The sequence below is a fragment of the Sciurus carolinensis genome, chromosome 14 (assembly GCF_902686445.1).
Source record: "Sciurus carolinensis chromosome 14, mSciCar1.2, whole genome shotgun sequence".
NCBI classification, from domain to species: Eukaryota; Metazoa; Chordata; class Mammalia; order Rodentia; family Sciuridae; genus Sciurus; species Sciurus carolinensis.
Window position 1 is genome coordinate 63538124 of NC_062226.1, and position 25887 is coordinate 63564010.

The 25887-nt window shown below is 34.2% G+C and overlaps 1 protein-coding gene across 3 annotated transcripts in view; it reads right to left on the bottom strand.

The window, feature by feature from the left end:
* Positions 1-25887, bottom strand: part of Uhrf2 (ubiquitin like with PHD and ring finger domains 2) — an 88276-nt gene that overhangs the window by 53829 nt on the left and 8560 nt on the right. For all 3 annotated transcript variants that reach the window (XM_047524149.1, XM_047524148.1, XM_047524150.1), the window contains one exon: positions 13897-14156. In XM_047524149.1, coding sequence (XP_047380105.1) covers positions 13897-14156 — 260 coding nt within the window. The remainder of the gene's footprint in view (positions 1-13896; positions 14157-25887) is intronic.

Consider the following 25887-nt stretch of genomic DNA (forward strand, 5'->3'; position numbering starts at 1 on the left):
GGAACCATGATTGTTAGGGTAAAAGATAACATAAAATTAAAGCTATTAAATTACAGTCCTTTAATTCTCAATTCATTGGAAATATCAATATAAACCCAAACTATATTTCCTAGTTTTGTCCTATGAAAAGACCTAGACACATGCCCAAATAAGTATCAATGAGTAGTTTAAACTGTGTTCTAAATATAATTTCTTACTAAAAATAACTGAAGATTCTTGAGGAAATGGCTGAACCCAGGCCTCGGACATCCTCTTGTACCTGAATACAAAGAAGCACTCAAAAATTATGTTAGGTTCAACCTGAAGAAGTCTCTATATGCCAAAGTGGGGACAATTTGGACACCCCAAATCAGATTAAAAGTGTTAAAGTCCATTAAGTATCTAATTATACTTAAAAGAAAAAATCTCAATCCTTTGGAAGATACTAAGGAAACTGAAAAAGGTCAAGAACCAAGGTCAAGACACTTAGTAGAATCACACAAAACATGCTTAATTCCTTAAACAACAAATTGTGACATGTATAAAATATGGTCTACCAGGGCAGCTCATTAGAGAGATTATTAGGGGTTGGTCATAGCACTGCCTATCATATACCAAAATTGTCAGGTTCCCAGAAATAGGTGCTTAGCATAAGTCATATTGAAAATCCTCCTAAAACCTAAGTTATCAAATATGGCCCAACAGTCAAACACATAAGTAGACCTTTTAAGGGTAGCAGTCTCATATCTAATATGTTGACTCTCCTGAAAACTCTAAAAAGATGTATTTTAGCTACTTTTTCAGATGTTTTTTTCAGGAAGCAGATATTAAGGTGAAGGTGACACCTATGAAAGAAAGAGAGAAACTAGACACAGGAAATAAAAGCCCTTGAACCAAACAATGATCATCAGTTGTGTTGAAAGGAAAGGAAGGGCGGACGTTGGGCAGGAAAAGCCAGAGTATGGTATAACTCTGACAAATTCTTGGCTAACACAATGCAGAACTCAGGTGTATAAATTAACCATAGAGTTCCACTTTGGGCAGAAATTATCAGGCACCAGAAGCCTTATCACACTTGATCACTGACTGGGGGATTCCAGGAAAGGGAATAACCTTGGCTCAAAAGCTACAAATCTCGAAAGTGCTATGGTTGAAGGTTATCAGCTAACACTTCGTGCAGCTGGTCAGTAAAATTCTTTCTTGAAGGGAAATCTTAGCAGTGTACCTACCAAGGCCACTAAAGTCATACATAAGGCCATTAATGGTTGAACATGATGTAAAGTCTGGGGTTTTCTTTGAAATAATCCAATGATGTTCAGGATGCTGGTATAAATAATACAAAATGGACCATAAATTGATAATGGTTGAAGTTAGGTGATAGGTTCATTATATTGTTCTCTCAACTTCTGCATATGTTTAAAGATTTCTATAATTAAAAAAAGTAAAAATACTACAAGTTAAAATCCCAAAACTAGCTAAAAACAAAAGGTTCTCTCCATTTTTTTGAAGTATTGTTCCATATGCAAGCAAAATTCAAAAGATAACACTCTTACAATAAGCTTACAATAAAGAGTGTCTTGTCCCAGCCCACCATGACCACTGCCTTCTGTTCCCCAGAGGCAATCACTTTCAATTCTTAGTTATCTCTTAATTACCTACATATTTTTAAATAGCAAGCTTATATTTTTTGAACTGTTACTCTACCAATTTCCCACATCCAGTTCACTTGCCTATTCTATTATTCTTTATAATTACTAACATGGACAAGGAACTCTAAGTAGTTACATTTATTTACAATAATCCTTATAACACGAATAGGAGTCATTATATTCCCATTTTCCAGAAAAGGTACAAAAGTTAAATAACTTATTCAGATAACTGGAAGGAGCAGAGACATGGTTCAAATTGATCATCTGGCTCTATATTCCATATTCTTAACAAGGGTTGACAAACTTTTTCTTACTCTCAAGCACATTATACAAAGTATATAGCTTGTAAAAAAAAAAAAATCAGTTTTTTTTTTTAACATTTTGACTAAACAGTATTCACAGTTAAGCAATGAAATATTCTTTAATTATATTTCTTTCATAGCTTTGCTTTCCTTTCTTTTTGGTCACTAATTTATTTCCATTCCACTACAGTTGTAAAACTCCTCTATGATCAAACATTTTGGATACTCAACTAGTATTTTGTGTTTCAAAACAGCTTTTCTAGAGGCCTTATTCCAATCTGGACAGCTTGCTCTGCAGGTCTAGACCTGTTCCACAGCTGTCATGTTGCGATCTCCTTCCATTACTTTCTGTGCTGAATTCTGTTTCCTAGATATCACTGCCATGTCTTCTTCCTTGATTTCAACCCTGAATAGGGTAGAAGTGGTTAAAAGGCTCTTCATATTCTACACGCCTACCTCCGAAGTACCTAGTGAATCCAAGGCCTGAGCCTTACCCAAGATTTCAAATGGTAATTTAACTTGCTTGTTCGTTGGCTTTTCATCTTTAGGTTTCAGCTTTCTTTGGCCTGCTAAGTTATTCATTCATTTGTGTTTTACATTTCCAAAATTTTGCTTCATCTTGTATTTTTTTATATCTATCTTTTTTTTGGTCCTGGGTGTTCATATGAATGAACTTTTACTGTCTTCTAGAGGGGTATAGAAAGAAGTGGAAACATATGCATCTTAATTTGCAATGTTTAACTGGAAATTTTTGTTCACCTTTAGTTTCATTACTTTTTACTCACCACGTATCTTCTGTAGTTACATAATCTACTCTCTGCTTCTTTATCCTTTGGTATCCTCCTATTTTCCTTCAGGAACACAAAAACATTCTCAACTCTGTACTCTTAAAGAATGCATATTTCTATCAGAGCACTTACAATGCAAAGCAAGAATTTTCACTGAGGAGCAGGAACTATGTTCACATTTTAGGGTGCTTGGGATGTACCAGGCTCACAAATGTTTGGAAACATACCCAACTCATTAAGTAGAAAATTCTGCTTTTTATGTAACTGAAGTTCTTGGTTTAATATAATAAACTATGATCACTGCATTTGAAAAAGATCTCCTTGATTCTGATACCTCTTTTCTTCCTGAAAATCCTTGACCTAAATTGGTAGGTGGCATATTAGTGCATTTTGTATTACTATAACAAAATAGCTGAAGTTGGTAACTAAATTTAAAAAAAGGTTTAAGCTCACAGTTCTAGAGGTTCAAAGTATAAGATCAGTGGGATTCACTGGTTCAACCTCTGGTGAAGGCCTAATGGCAGATTTGTCACAGGGATGTGTCCCAATGATGGGAGAGATCATATCTTGAAATAGGAAGCCAGAAAGACTGGGATCCCATAATATTTTCCAAGGGCACACCTCCAAATGATTTAAGGACCTTCAATAAGGCTCTAACTCTTAAAAAGTTTTACTACCTCTAACATTACCACACTAGGAACCAAATTTTCAACATATGAATCCTTGGGCACACATGCAAACCATATCCAAACCACACCGAGTGGGAACATAGAATTCCATACAGAGAAAATAAGAAAAATGTTTTATTATGTTTTTAGTATTCTTAAAAGAAAACAAGAACAAAAACATATAGACAACTAAACTCTTAATTATACTAGTATTTAAGTCTATTCAAGTATAGGCAGTCACTAACATAGCACTCCCTTTCCCATGAGGTTTAATGTACGACGCAGAAGCTAATCACTAGAAATTGGTCCAAGCATCTGACTTCTTCCAGACTTTGCACTGACTGCAAAGAAGAAGCAATTGTGCCAACTATATGAAACATTTTGGGAGAAGTGAAAACTTGAACCACTTCTAAAACAAGTCTTAAGGTATTCACAAAGAACTGGAGCACAGAAATGTATCAAGGTCAACTTTACTTACCACTGTTCCAAGGCCAACCCTATTCCTATAATGGAAGAAACTAGCCATTCCTCTTTCTTTTGTAAGCATGACCTCTTGGTTTTCAGAATCTGCAAGTCATTATTCTACTATGGGTTCAAGAAAATCACATCTTTGAGAGTTTTGAACCAATTAGGTGAGACAGAGATTTTATTTCCAGTGAGCCTTAAATATATCTGAAGTTTAAGTTTTCCCAATAAAATTTACAATGTTCCAAGTACAATATTCTTCCAGTTACCGTTCAGTGTATATGCTTTTGATAATCCTTAACTATATGACATTCTTGCCAATTAAAAACAAAACTGGTTTTTTAAAAAAAATTTTTTGGTACCAGGGATTGAGCCCAGGGGCACTTTACTACTGAGCCACATCCCCAGCCCTTTTTTGTATTTTATTTAGAGACAGTATCACCGTGGTGTTTAAGGTCTCGCTAAATTGCAAAACTGGTTTTTACTAACAGCAAACGATCAAATGACTAGAACCCAGGGAATTAAATTTTAGAGAAATAGATTAGGTTCTCAAAAAAAAAAAAAAAAAAAAGGTGTACTATACAATAGTGAAACTACATTTTCATAGGTGGTTTGTAAGCTATTAATTCTAAAAGACTCAAACTGCTTTAATAAAGTAGTATCAATGAAACTATTCCTTCAAACCATGGCTTCCTGTGGCTAATATGTTTAAATAAGGACACCATTCGTCTGCAGGCATGTTCTAGTTTAGCAAATCTTTAATGTTATACCACATGCAAAAAGAAAGCATTTCTTATTCTAATAGACAACATTATGAAGTTTCACACCTTAAATTTAGAGCTTACTCACAATTAAGAATAAAAACTTACTTAAAACTGCTTACAGTAGGATTTTACATATTACATGGAAAAACTCAATTTTAGAATACATTAACAATTTTGGATAACTATTTTGATAATAGTGGAAAAAACATAATCAGGTTAAAAGCACCTATGCAAAAAACACAATACTTCAGTATTAAGAATACTTACCAAAATAATCTATCTGTATTAATCAGTAAGTAAAATGCAGATAGTATGATTCTATTTTACTACTAGGTATTTTTTTTTAAAGTTACAAGAATAAAGAACATATATCAAGTTGATGTTTACAGAGGAGGAAATTAATGCTGAAAGATGTAAAACAAAAGCTTACCAATAAACTGAAGATCTGGAATTCAAATCACATTCTTAGTGTCTAAACTATATAGGCTGAAAGAATCACTACTCTGTATACTTTATAATAGAGTCCTGGGATTATCCATTTGAAAAACAAATTTCTGGGCTCTACTCAAGGCCCACACATCACAGGGGTGGGAGAGTCCCCTCAATAATCTGCATCCTAAACACCTTACCTGGGAGAATCTGTAGTGTTTCTGATGTTTTGTTTTGTTTAATAGCACTGGGGATGGAACCAAGGGACACTCTACCACTGAGCTACGTTCCCAGCCTTTTTTATTTTGAGACAGGGCCTCACTAAGTTGCTGAGGCTGGTTTTGAACTTTCCATCCTGCTGCCTCAGCCTCCCGACTCTCTGGGATTACAGGAGTGCACCAACGTGACTGGCCAGTTTTACTACTTCACTGAAAAGTTATTTTCAGCTAAAAATACCACTTGGTTTTATTCAAAATTGTTTCACTGACTTCTATTTGTAATAGCCATAATTAAGACTACTCAATAGCATGTACTTGACTAAAAATAGCTTCAAAAATCAACACCAGAAGCAACGATATAACGAACTCTTAATTACTGCCCAGTGTAAATTAGCCCCAAAGTTCTAAGTGTTGCTGTGACATTTCCACTCAATCCCATGGCAAAGCCTTGATATTTCCATTAAAAGCAACAGTTTAACTTTTTTTTTTTTTTTAAACCTTTTTAATACTAATTCATTGTGGGTAATGCACAGGCACTTACAAGTAAAGAACTTCTGGCATATAGTATCTCTTCTACAGAAACATTAACTACAGGGACTAAAATTTTTTAAAATTTATACAAACTCCCTGTGCTATAAGTAGATAATGTTAATAATAAGGTATTATAAACAGGTATAGATACCTCTTTATAAACATGCTTCTCCCAAAATGAGAGATAAAGTGGCAAGTATGCTTTCCTGACTATAAGTCAACTACTTACTAGCTTGTAACAGTTATTTCCACTTTACACATAAAGTATCTACTTCACTGAGTTTTTATGAGGATTACATGAGATAATTCAGGTAAAGTACTTGTAGAGTGCTTGACACAGTGCTATTTTAATAGAAGAATTACTAGTTTAAGCTACTATAACGTTGGCATCACTATGAAAAGGTTCTTAGCAATCATTTACCTATATTTAAAGCTTGCAACTTTATATAGCTCAGACAATAATTCATTCTTAAGATATGATACATAAATATAACAACTTCCATAAAAACTTTTCCTTCTTTAAATATATACTTTCTCAAACTGTCAGATGTTTTCTAACTTTTCTCCTTAATAGAAATCAGCTAAAGGGTTGGGTTGTAGCTCAGTGGTAGAATACTTCCCTAGCATGTTTGAGGCACTGGGTTCAATCCTCAATACTGCATTAAAAAAAAAAAAAAAAAAAAAAAGATTGTGTCCATCTACAACTAAAATAATAATAAAAAGGAATCAGCTAAATTTGTAAATCAAAACCTTTAAATTAGACCATTATATTTAACAAAACAATAAAAGATAAAGCAAGTCACTAACAAAGTTTTCTTGAACTTACCTTTTTAATTGGCCCATAAGACTGACAAAAGGAATACAGTATTAAATCCTTGATAGACACTATAGAGAATAGGTAGTGTGATAACTATGGCAAAAATTCAACTCTAGATCACATGATTAAGAACTTTATGTTGGGCTGGGGTTGTGGCTCGTGGTTGAGTGCTTGCCTGGCCATGTGTGAGGCACTGGGTTTGATCCTCAGCACCACATAAAAATGAATAAATAAAAGAAAGGCATTATGTCCATCTACAACTAAAACATTTTTAAAAAAAAAAAAACTTTATGTCAATGTTTCTTTAGAGAAACTCTGAGTGAAAATTTATTGGTTGAGTATGCTATAATGAACCGAGTGTGAACTGCTTCATCTATTGACAACATTTCAAAGGAAAGCATTTTACAATCAGGAAAAGCTGAGATCTAGTTCAAGTCTATGACCTTCAGGAAGAGCTTGACTTACGAGGACTGACTTTAAGAGCGAAACAGAACATGAGAACTAGATCTCAGAACAAGCACTAAATGATTACACAATATATCCCCCCTCAAGAATTTAATAGAGCTGGGTGGCAGCATGTACCTGTAATTCCAGTTACTTGGAAAGCTGAGGTAGGAGGATTCCAAGTTTGAGTCGAGCCTGGGCAATTTAGCAAGAACCTCTCTCAAAATAAAAAATAAAAAAGGCTGGGAAAAAGCTTTTTAGTTTGAATCTATCCCAATTATTGATTCTTGCTTTTATTTCTTGTGCTTTGGGAGTCATGTTAAGAAGTCTGGTCCTAAGTTGACGTGATGTAGATTTGGATCTACTTTTTCTTCTATTAGGTGCAGGGTCTCTGGTCTGATTCCAAGTTCCTTGATCCATTCTGAGTTGAGTTTTGTGCAGGGTGAGAGATAAAGGTTTAGTTTCATTTTACTGCATATGGATTTCCAGTTTTCCCAGCAACATTTGTTGAAGAGGCTATCTTTTCTCCATTGTATGTTTTTGGGCACCTTTGTCTAGCATGAGATAACTATTTATGTGGGTTTGTCTCTGTGTCTTCTGTTCTGTATCAATGGTCTACCTATCTGTTTTGGTGCCAATACCATGCGATTTTTGTTAACATTGCTCTGTGGTACAGTTTAAGGTCTGGTATTGTGATACCACTTGCTTCGCTATTCCTGCTAAAGATTGCTTTAATTATTCTGGGTCTCTTATTCTTCCAGATGAATTTCATGATTGCTTTCTCTATTTCTATGAGGTATGTCATTGGGATTTTAATTGAAATTCAATTGAATTTGTATAGCGCTTTTGGTAGTAGCAAAAAGCTTTTTCTCAGCAAGGAAACAATCAATGATGTGAAGAGAAAGCCTACAGAGTGGTAAAAAATCTTTGCCACACACACTTCAGATAGAGTACTAATCTCCAGAATTTATAAGGAACTCAAAAACCTTTACACCAAGAATACAAATAACCCAATCAATAAATGAGCTAAGGAAATGAGCAGACACTTCACAGAAGATCTACAATCAACAGATATATGAAAAAATGTTCAATATCTCTAGTAATAAGAGAAATGCAAATCAAAACTACCCTAAAATTTCATCTCACCCCAATTAGAATGCCTCTTTTCAAGAATACAAGCAACAATAGGTGTTGGCAAGGATGTGGGGGAAAAAGGTACACTCATACATTGCTGGTGGGGTTGCAAATTGGTGCAGCCACTTGGAAAGCAGTATGGAGATTCCTTAGAAACTTGGAATGGAACCACCATTTGATCCAGCTATCCCACTCCTTGGCCTATACCCAAAGGACTTAAAATCAGCATACTACAATGATGCAGCTACATCAATGTTTACAGCAGCTCAATTCACAATGGCTAGATTGTGAAACCAATCTAGATGCCCTTCAATTGATGAATGGATAAAAAAAAACCCTATACCAGAAAATTAAAAAGTTGAATAAATTCCCCATAAATACATTATGAACATTACTTTCTAAACAAAGTAAATGATGTGTAAAGATTGCATAGTGCAGAAATGATTCCTCATTTAAAGTAATCTACAGATCATTTAGTTTGAATAAAATATAACCTTTTAGGAAAGAATGAGTTCTAATAATTTCATCTAAATGGAAAAATACACAAGCTACAGATGGATATGGTGGCATATGCCCGTAATTCCAGCAACTTAGGAGGATGAGGCAGGAGAATTGCAAGTGTGAGGCCAGCCTCATCAACTCAGTGAGACCCTGGCTCAATACAATAAAAAGAGCTGGGGATATAGCTAGGTATAGCTAGGTAGTGCACCCTTGGGTTCAATTCCCAGTACTTGGGAGCAGGGGGAACTATAAGCCTAATCATGTGCTAAAATAAGGAAGAACATAGAGCTTCTTCAGATACTACATATTACCCTTGGCCTTTAGTAAAATATATTTACTAGTTCCACTGCCATATTAACCTCTTTCCCCCATGTTGCTCTTTAGTAGTGGGTATGTGATAGCAATGGTTAAACCTAGGACAAAAGGAAATCCATCAATGAATGGTTGTTAGTCTGATGTTAGTGTTCATCAGAATCACCCAGAGGACTTAAATATCTTTGACCAAATTATGCTTTGTGCATGTACAAATTTATCACAATGAATCCCACTTCTATGCAAATTATAAAGCACCAATTAAAAGATAAAAAGAAGGGAGACCAGTAGAGTAAGGGATCAGGGGGAAGAAGAAAGGGGAAAAGGGTAAATTCTGGCAAATGAAATGAAGCAAATTATATTATGTGCATATATCAATAAATTACAATGAATCCCATTATATATAATTATAATGCACCAATAGAAACATTTTTTAAAAACCCACATAGATTTCTGGGCCACACCTAGAGATTGATGCATTCTGTCTGGAGTGACTCCAAGAATTTGCATTTCTAACAAGCAATGCTGATGCTCCTGGTCAAGGACCATAAGTTGGGAACCACTGGTCTAACACAGTAGGTCTCAACCATGGCTGCACATTAGAATCACAGGGAAAGAACTTTTGAAAAGAGCAATGCTCTGGGATCCCTCAGGATCTGTACTACAAGTTCTGCAGGGGTAAGTGTCAAGAACTAATATTTTTTAAAACTTCCTAGGCAACTGTATCCAGGATTGAGAACCACTAGTCTCAGTGATTAAACAGAATCTACACTAAATCTACTGAGAACATATGCTTCTTAATACAAAAAAAGGATAAATATTTTAGCATTTATTTGCTGATAAACCAGTAAAATAATCAGTACCAATAAAATTTGATGGGAGGGTCTCATTTGCTGACATACCTATGGTTTACCTCAACAGAAGTTACAGGAATGCTTTTTGCTCCAGATCCTAGGCAACATCTAAAGCAAGTCTTTAGATCATATTAGCTTTATATATATGTACTGGTTGATCTTTGAAGGCAACAGACATGAATTCAATGATATTAACCACCTTTGGGCTGAATGACAATACTGCATTATTAATTCTTAGGTTCTGAAGTCTGACAATTTAATGGATACAACCTTTGGCAAATTATACAATAAATCTTGGTTTCCTCACACATTAAGGTAACCAATACAATCACTCTAAAGTTTATATGCATATTCATGTAAGAAGTTGAGCTTTAACCCAACGCATAAGACTTAACATTGTCTAAAGCACTATGATACAAGTAGATAATGTAAAGCAAACATGGAGTAACTATATTATCCATCTCTGTGCCATACACATTACCTATTAGAATCACTAAGAAAATGATTGTCTTCAAGATTACCTTGTCCTCTTCAGTCAGCATCATGGCTCTTCATCAGAAGTTTCATGGACTCTACTTTTCCAAGACTATTGTGAATTTAGATGTGGAGGGTCCTTAAAAATGTTAATCTTAACTTTTAATAACTACAGAGAAGATAACTGATGGGACTAACAAACAAATAAGAAGTTATAAAACTGAATAGTACAAGCTTACAAAAATAAGAAAAATTTTGATATTCTCTCCCTTTTTTTTTTAATTGGCCAGTTAATGATTTATAATTGCCTGTTTACCTTGAGATTTGCCCATTTCTTAAACCTCTTCTCTTTTTGATTTCTGTACAAATATCACTAAAAGAATTTTCATTTAGGCTTCTCCTCAGTAATTAAGGCTTTGGTAGGGTGGAAAAGGGAAGCAGCTTTCCTCACAGCCATGTTGTGTATGCTCACTAACCAGGTACTTTTAAAAATGATTTAAGAATTCCTTCCAATCTCTGGAGTCTAAATATTCCTACTGCCAACTTTCTCTTCAAATATGAACTAGGTTGGTTGAGTCCTATTAAAACAAGGATGATGACAGATGTAATAGCAATCAAGGAAAGAAGAGAAAAAAAACCAAACCCATAAATATCTACCCTGTTCCAGGCACCCTCATGTTTATCCTATGCTTGTTTCACATTATCTACAGTAAGATGTTAATCAAAGAGTTGACAGTGTAACTATATATTTTTTAGTCCATACCCCATCAAGGAACCAAGAGAAAAGGGACATTTACTAAAAGTAAAACGTCAAATTTTAAAAAACATTTCAAATCTGTTTTACATAACCTGCTTTTCATGAACTTTAAGTGTATTTACCTATAATTTTGAGAGGAAAAATGTAGATTAGGAAACAAGTGATTTCATTGACATGTTAGAACAATGTCCAAGTCTTAAGTTTTTTGAAACCACTCTACATAATAAATGTCATGGGTCTACAATGCTTATTGTTCTTCATAGACTAAAAATTGTTTTAAAATCTACTCTGAGTGTAGTGGGAATTGAAAATGCAACAGGATACCCATTTATCCTGATCTGATTCTGCAAACAATTTTAAAGAAGTTCATTCCAAGGCTAAGAATTCATCTGGTTTGATAATATACTAGATCTGCAGTCTATTTGAAAAATAGCTTTTGGTTCTGACATGGTGGCATGCACCATGCGTGGCCTGCAGTCTAACATATATGGAAGATTGAGACGTGACTGCTTGAGCCCAGAATTTAGGGCCAGCCTGACCAATTCAGTCCAGTACAGGGCATATACCTATAATCCCAGCTACTCAGAAGGCTAAGGCAGAAGGACAAGTTCAACATCAGCCTGGGGTACTTGGCTAGACCCTGTCTCAAAATTTTTAAAAAGGGCTGGGAATACAGCTCAGTGGGTTTAATTTCTGGAAAAAAAAAAAAAGGAATATTTTTAAAAATATGTTTATTACTACTGCTGGGTCATATACTCCACCAGCTCTCTGAAATGTATACGCAATCTAAAGAAGAACTTGTTTGATAATTTGTTAAAATCATCACATACTTCACTATATTTTCAAATTCAGTTTGCTAATTACCACAAGGAATGAAACTTTAAAAGACTGTCATATCCATATCAGATAATGGTTCTTTCTAGATGCTTACACCAGCATTTAGTTATCCATGACTTTTATCCAAATACGCTTGTACTTTATAAAATTTTACGCTGTATTTTATATAGTTCTTTTCTCTTTTCTAAAGATGTAAATGAAATTTACCTATCATTACACTTCTGTTATCTTTTATTTCTCAAAGAGAGAGCAGCTATTTTATCTTTAAGATGCCAACAATGAAATATTTAGTTCCATCATGTAAAACTACTTAGAGACGATAATTTTAGTTTTCTTATGCATGTTGGGTTTAGACTTCCTTTTTATTATCCTTCCTTCTAATCAAGACAAATTTCTCCATTAAAAAAATAGCCAAATAAACACTAAGGAACCATGTTTTGTGCTCTAGTATCACACCAAACTCAAGCACTGGACCTATCCCTTGGATAATCTTAATCGAAAAACAAAAATTTAAGAGCCTCTAAACTATAAAATTTAAAAAGCTTTGGTTTACTTAGTATTAAAAGCTTCTGCGTCTATGTTGTGTCATTCTGCACAAAATTTCTAAATAATTCTTTTTATTGACCAGAATGAAGTCCCATGTAGCAGTTTTCCTAGTTATTCTCCAATTCACTAAGAGATAAAAATTAAGAACTTAAAACATTCTACTGTTGATTATAGACAATACAGAGAGTTAAAGTCTCCCACTACTTAAGTAACCTGGCACTTATAAATTCAGAGACTGCTATTATCAACACAAAGACTCCAACCCCTTTCTGTACCAGCACTGATTCACCAATATTGCTAGTTTGGTCAATCCCATATTTTAATACTCACTCTCACTGTTAGTTCTATTACCATCTACTATGAAAAAAGTAAAATGATGGCTCATTTGAAGCAAGCAGTGTTGGCAGATTAACTACCACAACAAGAAGTATCAAAAAAATAAAGATTGAAAGGGTCTAGTTTTGACCCTCTCCAAAAAATTTGACACCAAAGTCTTCTTATACCATCTTGAGGTAGGAAAATTCACAACCATCCTAGGATTTTGAACTCTTATGCAACAAGAATTTGGTAACAATATTTTTCATATATACTGAGGTATTGAGTGGTAACTTAAGTTCATTCAGCATGTTTAATAAATATTTAAATCTATCTCAACAGTAACCTTTGTACTACAATTTTCAAACTGGATAAAGAAAATTTAGTGTTAGAATCTAGGCCCTAAAGGCCAAGTTCTTAATACCATTTCCTTCTGAACATTTCGGAACATATTTGGTCTGGGGTGAGGAATATTGGACAGTGACTGCTAATGAGTACAGGATTCCTTTTTGGGAGCAACAAAAAAGTTCTAAAATTAGTTTGTGATAACGCATAGTCCTGTGAATGTGCTAAAAACATTGAAGTTCACCCTTTAATTGGGTAAACTATATGTAAGTTATCTAAATAAAAAGTTGGGCTGGGGTTGTAGCTCAGTGGTAGAGCACTTGCCTGGCATGAGTGAGACACTGGGTTCAATCCTCAGCACCACATAAAAATAAATAAAGGCATTGTGTCCATTTACAACTAAAAAAAAAAAAAAAGTTGTTTAGACATACTTTTACTTCACTCTAGTGGTTACTACACTATGTTATAAAACACTTTCTAAAATACTCTTAAAGTACATATCAAAAAACCTAATGGAGACAATCAGAAAATCTGTACATCCTAAAATTAGGAAGATAAGACAAACCACTTAAGAGCCAGAGATGACCAAGAGGTAAAGGACCCTTGTTCATTAGTTAACAATTACCAAACAGAACAAAAGTAATAGATTGAACATGACCTCTAAATGATTTCTTCAGAATGACTAAAATAATCTTGAAATGTAAGGTTGTGCTTCTATAAACAAAAACATGAATTTTCACGAAGTCCTCAATAGCATGAGCACTTACTCATCATACTCGATATGATAAATAACGTCTTCATCAGCAGCAACAGAGTCTGAATTAGACGTAGAGGGTACATTGTCCAATTTATTTGTGTTCTCTTTGGAATTATGATTTACATTTCCATTAGTCCTTTTATAAGAACTGCCATTCTTCAGTGGAGTTTTGCCACGTGAATGTCCATCAGAAGCTCTAGTAACACTATGTATATGTGCTTCAAACCAAGCACCAAGGCCGACATCTCTGGCATCCACCAATTCATTTACCTAAAAAAAGTTTAAAATTAGTTAATGAAGCTTAATTTCACTTTTTGCTGCAAAAATCTTAATATAACTCAAATATTTCAGAGTTATCATAGTAAACAATATTTGCAGCCACTGATGTTTACAGTGATTAAGTCAAAACTAATCTTTCCAGATTATACTATCTCAAACCTGTTACTAGTATGAAAGTTAACTTTCCTACCAATTCCTTCAGTGAAACAAGTGTTCTAACTACTCTGTACCCATATACCCATGTCTATACTATACTTTAAATTTTTTTTTTTTTTTTGGTGGTACTGGGGCTTTACCCTAGGACCTTGCACATGTCAGGCAAGCAATCTAATTTTCACACGCTAGCTGCAAACTTGTGATCCTCCTGCCTCGGTCTCCTCAGTAGCTGGGATTATAGAGGTATGTCACCGTGCCCAGCTGAAAATGAAATTTTTATGTACCCAAGAGTCAATCTTGCGAGATGAACAATAAGAATACCACTAATGAAAAGTCAGAGTTTAAACTATTATGACTATTGCTAATTTATTCCATTAATTTCTATAATCCTAAAGATAAGTTACATAGCCAATCCAGTCAGAAAACAGTAAGGTATTAACAGAACATAAAACTTACAAGAGAAAATTATGCATAAGAACAAAGTGAACTGTCTATTGTACAAAATTGGAAAAGTTCCACTACTAGTTAGTAACTCACTAGGAAAATACATTTATTTATCACCTGAAAGAACAAAGATGAAATTTAAGGACAGGCTTATAAGATACCAAATGGGAAAAAAAAAAGAGATAAAAAATGGATATAATCAAATCCATGTATGGAAGTATATGAACTAGAACTAAACCATGTAATCAGATAAAAGGAAAATAGTATTAAAAAACAGTATTAAAACAAAGGTATGTCGGAGAATTAAGGAACGGAAACAGGTTTTTTTTTAAAAAAATTCTCTCCTAAAACACCTGAGAACATTAGTATAATAGGCCGAAGGTTCTTTCAGGACAATAACAAAGGTATCTCTTCAACGTTTACTTTTTTCTTTCTCTTAAGTCTTTAAAATGAAAACCTGAAATCAATACATGATCATCTCATCAAGCTGGCTCTTCTTAAAGAGTAGAAGAGACCACTTAGGGCGTTTAATATAATTCTGACAAATAGTATAGCTTGGGGAAGAGAGTATATACTAAAAATTAAATACCCATATGCTAGATAATATGCAAGGTTTCTTTCTTAGGTTTGTCAACCCCTAACAAATGATGATTCTTATTTTATAAGAAAACAAATGCTTTAGAAGTTAACTTGCCCTAGGTGAGAATTATGGAAATATAAAGCCAGAAAGACATCCTGACCTTGAAACTTAAAGCCAACCTGACAAAAGAAGGTAGAGAAAGTACAGATAAGCCAAAAAATATTAACTTTCACAACCAAAACAGATATTTAGCTAAAGGTAGTACAGGTCATGAACACAGTAGTAATGAAAGAGCTTGAAAGACATAAGAAATAAGAGTTAAGGAGAAAATAAAGACCAAAGGGTCAACCAGGTTAAGTATGACAAAGAATCAGAGATGGAACATATTACATGCTGTATAAATTAATTTACATATTAAATGGACATTGGCTCATTCTTTCCATAACCACCCCTGACAAATTTAAAGACATTTTGTTTTTTCTAGGCAACACAGCTAAAACAAATATAAAATAATCAATGTTAAAGTCCATAATACTTGGGAGAATAAACTGAGGTTACTACTCTTTCACTGCAAGTCAAAATGTAAGGTTTCATAGAGCACTATGTAATTATTGTTGCAACAGAGAATATAACATACAGTTGATACTAAGATGGTAACAGCTAAAACACCTTAAGCCTTATGATGGAGTAATAAGAACTACAAATCCAATACTGAATTTGCCTATTAAGTGTAAGAAACTAGCAGGCAAATGTAGCATGTGGATACCTCAATAACTGGAAATAAAATAGAATTAAGAGAAACCAAAATCAACTGAAAAATACTGCCAATGCTTAAACATCACCGAGAGAATTTAAAACTCAAAGGTAGGGCATTATTTGAGTAGAGTAAACCTACATTTATAAGTGGAAATGAGCTATAAGTTTTATTATTTTATTAATGATAGTGAATCACTCACAATAATGCATATAAACGGGGTGGGGGTGTCTCAAATTCAAAAATTTTGCACATTACCTAGACATACTAATTTACATGGGTCAAAATGTGTGCCACAGATTAAAGCTTTTTTGCAGAGCATGAATTTTGATGGCAGTTTAGAAGAAAAATACCTAAACCCATATAATTAACATGAAAACAGGATACTGCCATGGTAACTTTAAATAATCTAGCAGAAATTAAAAACCAAAGTAATTAGCCAGAAGAGTTAGCAAAACTGAAGAGATCGCATGACAAAAAGAGGAAAACAGAACGTGTGTGCATATGTGTGAGCGAGAGACAGAGAAAGAAAAAAAAAAAAAAAATCGATTCTCAATTCTCAATTGTATTCACAGGATTTTAATTTATGGAGGTAACTGAATCACAACATAGAGAAACTAATGTCATTGAAAGAATTACTTCGCATTTCCCAAAAAAGGCAAGTAAAACCAGTAGGGAATCACCAGGTTTGGTCAGGAGGCAGAAGAAACTAGGGGAAAGTATAACACAGAGCCTCTATTGTGTTTCTCATGGGAAAGGCAGGGCAGACAGGGAAAAAGGTTAATATTAGTATTTGAATAATGTGGGTGAGCTCTGGGCTATAGGGGCAGTCTCAAGTTGTACCTGATCCTACATGTTCAGTACAGAGGAATATTGGTTTGATGTGTGAGAGTTAAATAGAGAGGTGGTTGAGATATGGACTCAGGATTGGTTGCTTGTAAATGAAAGGCAGGCTCAATGACAAGTTGTTGACTGTCTCTAGGAATTAGCTTGCCATACCATTCCCAGCGCTACCAAAATAAAACAGGAATTAGCCCTAGGAAGACCAGTCTCACCCCAGTAAGCGAGGCTCCTCAAAGATGTCAAACATTAAATATACAAAATTTTAAAAATATATACGGAGTGCTGGTTTGAATTGAAAAGTTATGGAGGAAAAACCAATAATATGACTCTACACTTAAAAGCTAAATTTATTCATATCAAAGAAATAGCCATATACAGAGTAAAGTCTTCCATGTCCACGTACTTGATACGTAAGGGAACAGGAAGGAAGGAAAGGAGGAAGAAAAGAGAAATGAACTAATGCCATTGAAAGCATGGGAGGCAAGGAAGGATAATTTAAAAAATAAAACAATAATACAAAACAGTAAATATCAGATTTTTACTGTATGTCAAGTATATTTGTAAATGCTTCATTTATTCTCAGAAAAATCTCCAGCTTAACAGGTAAACCTGGGTTCAAGTCCTTCATCTGTCACCTTCAAAGTAAAATCTTGAACAATTTAACTAGTTCCAGTTTCATACTTTGCAGATACAAGAACATACCTTGCAGTACATTTGAGATAAGGTTTGGTGCAAATTTCCTTGCCCTAAGTATCAATATGTCCTAGGTTAAGACTCATTAAAACTCAGTAGCCTTAATTTCCCATATTCTGCTTAGTAAACATTAGCAGTTTACTGTTAAGGTATATTATCTCCTCTATTGTAATACAAAATCATTCCTATTTTCTAATGAGATTTATACATGAAACAGACTCAAGAGATAGCACAGCTAAAAAAATTAATGGATGCTAAGCTGAGAACATAGGTTTTTCCAAATTTGAACATGATTCTCCCATAACATTTTCTTTAGAGTTAAAAAAAAAAAAAACAAAAACAAAAAAAAAAAACTGCTATGCGGTTTACATAAGTTAGAAAAGTTAGAAAAGGTTAAATGTTAGTAGGTTGCTAAAGATTAATAATAGGATCAAGTTAAACAACAAAGAAATGATTACTACAGAAGTTTGGGTGGCAGTTACAAGTAGAGAAGAAGGGTTTGAATAAACAAGGAGTATGTGGGAAGGAGTTCCTGGGATATTGCTATTCTATTTCATAATTTGGGGTGGTATTTATAAACACAGTTCATAACATTTCATTAAAACCTACTCTTTTATAGATTTGTATTGTCTACTTTGCAATTCTCAAAAAAAAGTTAAATATCAAGAACTGCACTATGGACAAAAGATAGAATGTGATACACTAAAATATAAATATTACTTAGATTACTAATGTTTCTTTTTTCCTGTGTTTCCTATGATGAACATAAGAGGCAATATGTAAGAAGTTTAATAGTGCCACATACTTAGCTAAACCTTAAAAATCAATTCTAAATACATCATTTAGGCTGGATCTTATTTGAGTCATATAAATCTTCCATATTCAAACACCAGAGTTAAAAATCAATTTAGGTATCAAAGTCCACCCCATTTTGGAATGTAAATCATTTCCTAATCCAGAATCAGTGTGATTAGCTGAGTGTGGCTGGGCACTCAGAAGCCACAAACCACTTAAAACCCCAAAAGGCCAGGTCCAGTGGTAAACACCTGTAATCCCAGCAGCTCCAGAATCTAAGGTAAGGATCACAAGTTGGAGGCCATCCTCAGCAATTTAGTGAGGCTGTAAGCAACTTAGTGAGACTCTGTTTAAAAAAAATAAAAAATAAAGAGGGCTGGGGATGCTGTTCAGTGGTTAAGTGCCTCTGGGTTCAGTCCCTGGTACCAATAAATAAAAAGAATCAGTGTGATTCAAATTTATATTCAGTGTACAATGAGGATGAATAAACCAAGTCCTTTGTGCAATCTTCCACAGTGATTAGCGATAGCTAGTTTCTGGAACATATGAAAAACTCTCAGACTAACCAAATACAGCTCAAAGATATAAAATATAGCAAAACAAGAACGACACTGTGTAATAAATAACTTCAGGTTAAAATTTCATTTTACCATATTATTTAAATGTTTATCATTATCAGTTTTGAATACAGTTAATTCTGTATCCTGTTGATCATGAGGTTCAAAGAATATTTTAGTAAAAAGGAAGGAAAAATCAGGCAATATAGTACCCTCCTATATTCACAGCAACTTAAGAGGCTCAGGCAAAAGAATTCCAAGGTCAAGGTCAGTCTAAGCAATTTAGCAAGACTTTATCTCAAAACAAAAAAGGATAGGGATATAGCTTAGTGGAGCACCCCTGGGTTCAATCCCCAGTACTAAAAAAAGAAAAAGAAGAGCAAAATTTTAACAAAGCAAAGTGACATGGGCAAGATCTCAAGATAAAGAGAAGACCTCATGGTTTTTAAATAAACTAAAAATAATTTAATGAAATTTTGATATACTAACCAACCAAATTTATACTATAAGAAATAAAGAAAATTCAAAACAATTTAATCCAAAAGTAGCAACTTCTAAATTGTTCTCATTTTAGCTAAAAAGTATCTTAAAGTAAGTTACAAGAAGACAGGGACAATCATTTGTTTACCCTTTACCCCTAGTATCTAGTATCAATATACACTATACCAAATATTCATGGAATGTAAGAACTGTTCTGAAATAAGCACCTCTAAATGCAAAAAATTCACTAGTCAAAAATCTCAAATACTTAAGGAAAATTACCAAGCTTCATTCAAAAAAACCAAACCAAACCAAAGAAAATCTGTTAGTCTCTTCAACAAAGGGTAAATGAAGTTTTAAAAATATTACTGTATGAGAAATAGAAAAAAAGCAATCATGAAATTTATATGGAAAAATAAGAGACCCAGAACAGCCAAAACAATCCTTATTGAGAAAAGTGATGCAGGAGGCATCACAATAGCAGAACTTAAATTATACTACAGAGTTACGGTAACAAAAACAGCATGATATTAGTATCAAAACAGACATAAAAAACAATGGAACAGAATAGAAGATACAGAGATACACCCACAAAAACAGATATCTCATCTTAGACAAAGGCACTATAAACGTACATTGGAAAAAAGATAGCCTCTTCAACAAATGGAGCTGGGAAAACTGTAAATTCATATTTAATAGAATGAAATTGAACCCCTACATTTCACCCTAGACAAAACTCAACTCTAAGTGGATCAAGGACCTAGGCATTAAACCAGACACCCTGCATTTACTAGAAGAAAAAGTGGGCCTAACTCTCCAACATGTTGACCTGGGAACCAAATTCCCCAACAAGACTCCTAAAGCCCAGGAAGTAAAATCAAGAATCGATAAATAGGATGAGCCGGGCACACCTGTCATCCCAGCTGCTTGGAAGACTGAGGCAGGAGGAAGCAAGGCACTAAGCAACTTAGTGAGACCCTGTCTCTAAATAAAATACAATAGGGCTGGGGATGTGGCTCAGTGGTTAAGCACCCCTGAGTTCAACACCCAATGCAAAAAATAAAATAAATGGTTGGTATCAAACTGAAAATCTTCACAACAAAGGAAACAATCAAGAATATGAACAGAGAGTCTACAGAATGGGAGAAAACCTTTACCACACACACCTCAGATAGAACATTACTCTCCAGGATATATAAAGAACTGAAAGAACACCAAAAAAAACAAAAAACAAAAAACAAAAAAAAAAAAAAAAAAAAAAAAAAAAAAAACAAAGCCTAATCAATAAATGGGCTAAGGAACTGAACAGACCTGACACAGAAGAAGAAATACAATCAATCAACAAAACTATGAAAAAATGTTCAACTTCTCTAGAAATTAGAGAAATGCAAATTAAAATTACACTGAGATTCCATCTCACATTTATTGTTACTTGTAACTGCCATTCCAATCAGAATGGAAGATAAAATAAAAGGGTTGGTATCAAACTGAAAACCTTCACAGCAAAGGAAACAATCAAGAATATGAACAGAGAGTCTACAGAATGGGAGAAAATCTTTACTACCCATACCACATGCAGTACCATTCTAGTCAGAATGGCAGTTATAAAGAAAACAAGTAACAATAAATGCTGGCAAGGATGTGGGGAAAAAGGTACTCTCATACATTGCTGGCTGGACCACAAATTGGTGCACCTACTCTGGAAAGCAGTATGGAGATTCCTCAGAAACCTTGGAATGCAGCCACCATTTGACACCCTTTTCCCACTCCTTAGTATATACCCAAAGGACTTAAACACAGTATACTACAGTGACACAGTCACATCTATGCAGCTCAACTCGCAATAGCCAAGCTATGTAAACAACCTAGGTATCCTTCAATGGATGAATAAAGAAAATGTGGTGTGAATACACAATGGAACATTATTCAGCCAGAAAGAAGACTGAAATTATGGTATTTGCTAGTAAATGGATGGAAATGGAGGATATCATGATAAGTGAAATAAGCCAATCCCCAAAAACCAAAGGCTGAATGTTCTGATTTTGTGGATGCTAACCTACAACAAGGGAGGGTGCGGATGGGGAGAATAGAAGTCCATTGGATTACAAAGGGAAACAAAGGGAAGGGAGGGAGGAGGAGAATAGGTAAGATAGTCCAATTAATTGGTCATAACTTTCCTAGCCTTGTATTTGTATATATGACCAGAGTAACTCCACATCATGTATGATCACAATGGAAGCCTAAATAGAATAAGTTATACTCTATGTATGTATATTCTGCCAAAATACATTCTACTGCCATGTATAACTAAAAATTAAAAAAAAAAAAAAAAAAAAAAAAATCATTGTATGAGGTTGATGTGGGGCACACACCTGTAATTCCAGCAACTCAGAAGGCTAAAGCAAGAGGATCTCAGGTTCGAGGCTAACCAAAGCAATTCAGCAAGGCCCTAAGCAACCTAGTGATACCCTGTTTCAAAAAAAGGGCTGGGATGTAGTACAGTGGTTAAATGTCCTGGGTACAATCCCAGGTACCAAAAAAAAAAAAAAAAAAAAAAAAAAAAAATAGATATACATATATATGCATATATATTTATATTTATATTTACATAAATAAAATAAATAGTAGTCTTCTAGAGTTTAAGGGCCAGACTCCAATGTGTTCCTAAATGAACTCTGAATGCAAAATTGGGATTTCAAGTTTATATGACTAAGAAGCAGTTTAAGTGGAAACTGAAACCAGGTCTGAAGACAAAGCTAAAATCTTTAGCCTCTATACATTAATGTGAAACATAAAAATTATTAAATAAAGAAAAATGTCTAAGGAAGTTGAAAACCAAAGCACTAACACTGAGAATAAAAAGCAAAGATTTGCTGAGAGAAGTAGTTTCTCCTGATAATCTTCAGAAGTAGGGGAAGGGGAGAAACAGAAGTTTGCTAGACAAAAAAAATTTAAGTTGATCTGAACTGCTTAACTGTGATTACTTTCAGATCTGCAGATATACAAACTGGCCCTCCTATGTGAACAAATTCGTCTCTTCCCAAAATCAATTCAAAAGTAAACTTCTAAACTACAGCCAAAAGAGGGTGAAACGGTAATAATATTAACTTAATATGTAAAGAGATGGCTACATATTCATAGACACATGTATATACATGTTTTAGCATACACACATATACCTCCTTACTCAGCTCAGGGCCCTTGACACCCCAGGAACAAAGTGAAAGAAGTACACATAAAGCCCAAACAGAGTTTCTAATACCATTCTCCAATTGAAGAAAAAAAGAGTACCTTGGAGAATGGTTGATTATAGGACTACAGCAGGAGATAAGCCTGAAGCATCTTGTAGTGCCAGAAAGAAAATGCTTTAAAAATAGAAAAAGAAGCCGGGTGCACTGGCTTGTAATCCCAGTGGCTCTGGAGGCTAGGGCAGGAGGATTCTGAGTTCAAGCCAGTCTCAGCAAAAGCAAGGCACTAAGTAATCCAATAAGAGTCTCTAAATAAAATACAAAATGGGGCTGGGGATGTGGCTCAGTGGTCAAGTGCCCCTGAGTTCAACCCCTGGTATCCCAAAGAAAAGGAAACTCCCTAATAAGGGGCACAAGAAGGACATGAAAACATTTCCAATGATCAAAACTAGAATAATTTGAGCACCAGTACACACACAGATAAAAATAACTGAATAAATGGGAGAGAAAAGACAAATCTCCTATGTTGAACTCCAAATTTTTGTAGATATTCTGCTTTCAACACCATGAAATACATAATTTTCTTCTCCTTAAGTGTGAGCTGCACATGGTGGCTTCCTCTCAAAAGAGTACAGTATGGGGGAGGGTGCAGATAACAGTGGAAAAACTTGACAAGTACTATCTCAGTCAGGTGAGTGAGGTTCACCTCAACAATATTAAGTTCCTGCTGATGTAAACCCAAGTTATATTTAGTAAACAGAATGTTGTTAATACCTACCATACTGTAAGATATTAATAGGAGAGACTGAGTGTAGGATATATGGGAACTCTGTATTCTATTCCCAATCTTGCTATAAATTACAAACTGTTCTAAAATGTAACAATGTGAAAAAATATCAGAGTACTGGTATTGTTATGGTTAATTCCTTCCAAAGCTTGTGTTGTATTTTAAATCACATTGTGAGGTCTAAGAATGTGAAAACAGTCAGAAACATTGTGTCTGTGGGTAGGCCCAGCTACTAAAGAGGCTGAGACATTAGGACTGCTTACGTTTGTTACAGCCTGTGCAACAAAGCAAGATCCCATGTCTTAAAAAAATAAAGATCAAGAAGTCAGTAACAATGACCCATGTCTGAAACACCAGGAACTCAGGAGGCGGAGGCAGGAGGACCACAAATTTGAAGTTAGCCTAATCATTTTAGTGAGACCGTGTCTCAAAAAATAAGGACAGCGATGTAGCTCTGTAGTAAAGTACCTCCGGGTTTAATCCCCAAGTTACAAAAAATAAAGTGAAAATTTATAAGAAGGAAAAACACACACACACACACACATCCATCTCTTGCCCTGCACCTTGAGAATGCCAACAAGAAAGCAATCACCAGATGCAGCCCTTTGACTAGAACTGTGGGCTAAAATAAACCTTTTCTTTATAATTTACCCAGTTTGCAGTACTGTATTAATACCAAGAGAAAACAAACTTAAGACAGTTATCTATAAAAGAAATGAAATGAATGGGCGATATTAGACAAAGTAGCAAGCTGGCTTTCAGTACTTTACTTAGCAAATCAACAGAAGTGGTTCTTTTGAAAATTCCATGAAGAAATGCATTGGAGCTGTTCATCATTGCACACCTAGCACCTTAGCGCCCTGCACAATGTGGGTTCTCAAGATTTGTTTAGGAGAACACAGGAGAGAGGGAAAAAGGCAGGCAGGAAGGAGCATTACACAGAGCGCTCTTTTAATTTATATAAGTTTTATTTCCAGGTTTTACCTTTTATTATTGCTTTTCTTTCTCCTCTACTAACTGATTATAAAAGCTATTAGTATCACAATATTAACTTTGAAAATGGTCATCTTACTGACTGCTCATGTTCTAAACATTTATTTTTCCAGTCTTCTCAGGTATATATAACTTTGCCCTAACAATTATATTTTATTTTGTTCTCCTGCCTCTCTTATCTAGCATTTCCAGAAAGATGTCAAATAAAGGCAACATTAATTAGCTTCCTTGATGGGCTCCTGTCTTCACTGGGAATACTTTTAGTTTTTCCCCACCATTAAGCATAATGCTGAGCATGATTTAATATATTCATCTGTTTTAACTGTTCCTCTTTAACAAGGACTTTTTTTTTTTTTACATAAGGAACTCAAAATTGTATTTAGATGTAGATAACATTTTAATTTAGATAATTTTTCTTTAGTTTATTAATGAATTCAACTGAAACATTTCCAAATAATGAACTATCCCCATTTTCTGGCAAACTACATTTTGTCAAGGTAGTATAGTCATAATTCTATTTGCTAAATGTAACTTGGGTTTCCATCAATGTTAGTGATGCTGATGTGCTTTTGACCATGTTTTAGTATTAGTATTGAGCTAATAGGACACTTTCCTTCCTTCTTTATGTTGTGTGTCAATTTAGGTAACATCAGAATTATCTATTCCTTATAGGTTTTAAAACAGTTTATCAGTTTAGCTACCCAAGTCTGATACTTGACTTTTTTGGAGCTAAAGCTCTTCGCTAGTTTTTTTGAATCTTTCTATATATACAGATGTCTGCATTTTTCCACAGATGCAAAATTATCTTCATTTACATTTTTTTAAATAATGTATTTCATCTACCAATTTTTAATTTCTAATCTTGAAAATGTTTTGAGAAACTTAATTTAGGTGCTAATTTATCCCAACTGATTAAGAAAAATGAGTTATGAAGATAGGAAATGATGAAATTAAAGTATCAATTTATTTAGAATTTGGAAGAGTTGCTGGATACAAAAGTCAATAAGTCAATTGCGTTTCTATGTATTAGTAAATAAATTACTATTAAAAAAGAACCATTTATAATAGCATCAAAAGTGTAAGGTTACTAGAAATAAGACATGTAAAGAGAGAATTCATTAAAACATCAAAGGTCTAAATGGAGAGGTCTGGAATTAAGACTCAACACTGTAAAGACATCAATTCTCCAAACCGATCCATAGATGCAATCCCCAATGAAATCCAAGAAGATTAGTTGTAGAGTTTTGACAAGCTGATTTCAAAATATTATTTTGTGTACGTGTGTGTGTGTGTGTGTGTGTGTGTGTGTGTGTGTGAAAATCTTTAACCGTAAGTGTTAAGAGTCAAATAAGGAAGATACCAATTAGGAGATTAATGGAACAAATTAAGAGCAGTTTGGTAGCATCCTTTGAGTGAACCATCGACATTTCTATTCCTAGTTAGGAATTTCTA